This window comes from Sitophilus oryzae, unplaced genomic scaffold (assembly GCF_002938485.1).
Source record: "Sitophilus oryzae breed Bouriz unplaced genomic scaffold, Soryzae_2.0 scaffold_1241_pilon_pilon, whole genome shotgun sequence".
Taxonomy (NCBI): domain Eukaryota; kingdom Metazoa; phylum Arthropoda; class Insecta; order Coleoptera; family Curculionidae; genus Sitophilus; species Sitophilus oryzae.
Genome location: NW_022145884.1, coordinates 638578 through 640731, shown reverse-complemented (window position 1 = coordinate 640731; position 2154 = coordinate 638578). Strand labels below are relative to the sequence as shown.

Below are 2154 nucleotides of genomic sequence, written 5' to 3'. Positions count from 1 at the left end.
AACTGTCATGCTTTGGGAATAATACGTATTATAAATTTTAATTCTTTATTTTTTTGTTCTTCTGGTCCATATGTTGTCTATCTTCTTTCCTCCATATTGTTGTCTATCTTCTTTCCTCCAAAAATCTTCCTCAGTATTTTTCTTTCCCATATCTCTGCCTCGAACTTTCCGTTGCATTGAAGGTCCACGTTTCACATGCATACAGCACTATTGGTCTTATCATTGTTCGGTACATTCTGATTTTAAACTTCTAGAAATGTTCTTACTCTTAATAATTTTCTGTAATGCGCTGACACATCTGTTTCCTGTCATTATTCTTGCCATAAATTCTTGAGTTACATTTGGGTTCCTTAGATATACGGCTCCTAGATATGTGAATGTATCTTCTACCTCAAACTTGTATCGTTTACCTCTCTCATAATTCAATTGTAGACATCTTCCCTTCTCAAAATCCCTAGCTGACCACACCATAAATTTCGTTTTCTTCTCATTAAACACTAAGCCTACTTTTTGCGCTTGATTTTCTAGTCTTTTGGTCAGCTCTTTCCGATCTCTTGCTAAGATAACTAAATAATCGGCAAAGACTAAGCATTGGTGTCTTTTTGTATATAGAAGGCCCTCTCTGTTGATTCCCGCATCTTTTATAATTTTTTCTAATACTACACTACACAGTACTGGAGTGTATCCCCCTGTCTTAATCCGTCCCTGATTATAAATTTATACGTTGTTTTTTTGTCTACTTTGACTGCATTTACTGCCTCTTGGATTGTCAATTTTATCATCTTGGTCAGTTTCTTGCCAACCCCTAATTCTGTTAATGCTCTAAACACCTCCGTCCTTTTAACTTTGTCATATGCCTGCTGAAAGTCGATAAATAGGAGCATTGTCTGTTTTCCGTATTCATAACTCTCCGCTTGTATTTCTCTAAGGGTAAATATTTGGTCAACGGTACTTCTTCCTTTCCTAAATCCACATTGGTACACTTCAATTTTCTCTCAATCCTGTTGATTTTGTCCATTTAGAGGCTTATCGGTTTGAAACGTCGAGGGCGTCATCCTGTAGCCCGTTCCCAATTATGCCGAAATCAACCCATATTTTTCTTCAAAATCAAATCCTTAGTTCCACCCTGATAAAGATGTAAACGAAACGTCGTATTTAACTTTGCAGGGGGGACCGTGTGCACAGTCGCTCACATAGCCTACCCACCAAATTTGGTCGCGATCGGACGACATCAAATTTTGACGTTTCTTACGTCAAAACCAACTGTCACAGTGACACGAGTCGTACACGGTCAAGTTGGCTTTAATTCAATCTATCGATATACCAAATTTTATTTAAATCAGATGATTTATTGATTTGATTCATTGATAATGGGGTTTCGTAGTGCACGAAACGTTGTCAAAATATCGGGAAAAGATGGGAGTCGAAGAGTACAGATATTATAAAACATAAATTGATCATTTAAAACTGGAAATGGTTCAGTATATACGCTGAATAAGCCCTGCGTAAATAAAATAAATTGATTTCGAAATCATGGACTATTATTTACCAGTTTTGGCGACCACTATCTGCTTCAATGTATTTAATTTCCTCGGCTTCTAAAGCAATCAGGTACCTATTCAAATGTGAAAGTATCGCGATGAGGACAGTCATCGATTGTTGAACAATTAGGGATCATTTCACGCGAAAGCACAATGCGGTTATTCATTAGCGATTTTGTTAGAATCATTCTAAAGGAGATTACAATGACACAGGTCAAACAGGGCCGCGGGTTGAAGGATCTTGACCAATAAATAAATAAATTGAGTAGATTGATTATGTAGACGATTCTTACAAAATGATCCTATTATTCGCTTTACCTGTTAATGATTAATTCATCTATATTAGAAATGGTGTCAGAGTGTATATGTATCAATATTTAAAGAAAAAAAAATAATCAAATTTGTTACATAAGATCCTACTTTAAAAACTAAATTGTGTTTTCAAACTATCTAAAAAATAATAATAAAAAAACAGTGTATATATTACGCTCAATAGTCGAATTCGGGCAATGCCGGAGAAAAATACGCAAATCTAGTTTTGAGCAAGGAATATTTCCCAAACCCGAAAAATTAATTTTATTCGATTATTTTTTTGGCTTATAGTGTGATTTGA

The 2154-nt window shown here is 35.2% G+C and overlaps 1 protein-coding gene across 1 annotated transcript; it reads right to left on the bottom strand.

Moving 5' to 3' along the window:
* Positions 1-219: 219 nt before the first annotated feature.
* Positions 220-1653, bottom strand: LOC115874180. The gene is made up of 3 exons (XM_030889282.1): positions 1550-1653; positions 756-963; positions 220-705 (listed from the first exon to the last, which is right to left on the bottom strand). The coding sequence occupies exons 1-3, from the start codon at positions 1651-1653 to the stop codon at positions 220-222; spliced, it is 798 nt and encodes a 265-aa protein (XP_030745142.1).
* Between the last annotated feature and the right edge of the window lie 501 nt (positions 1654-2154).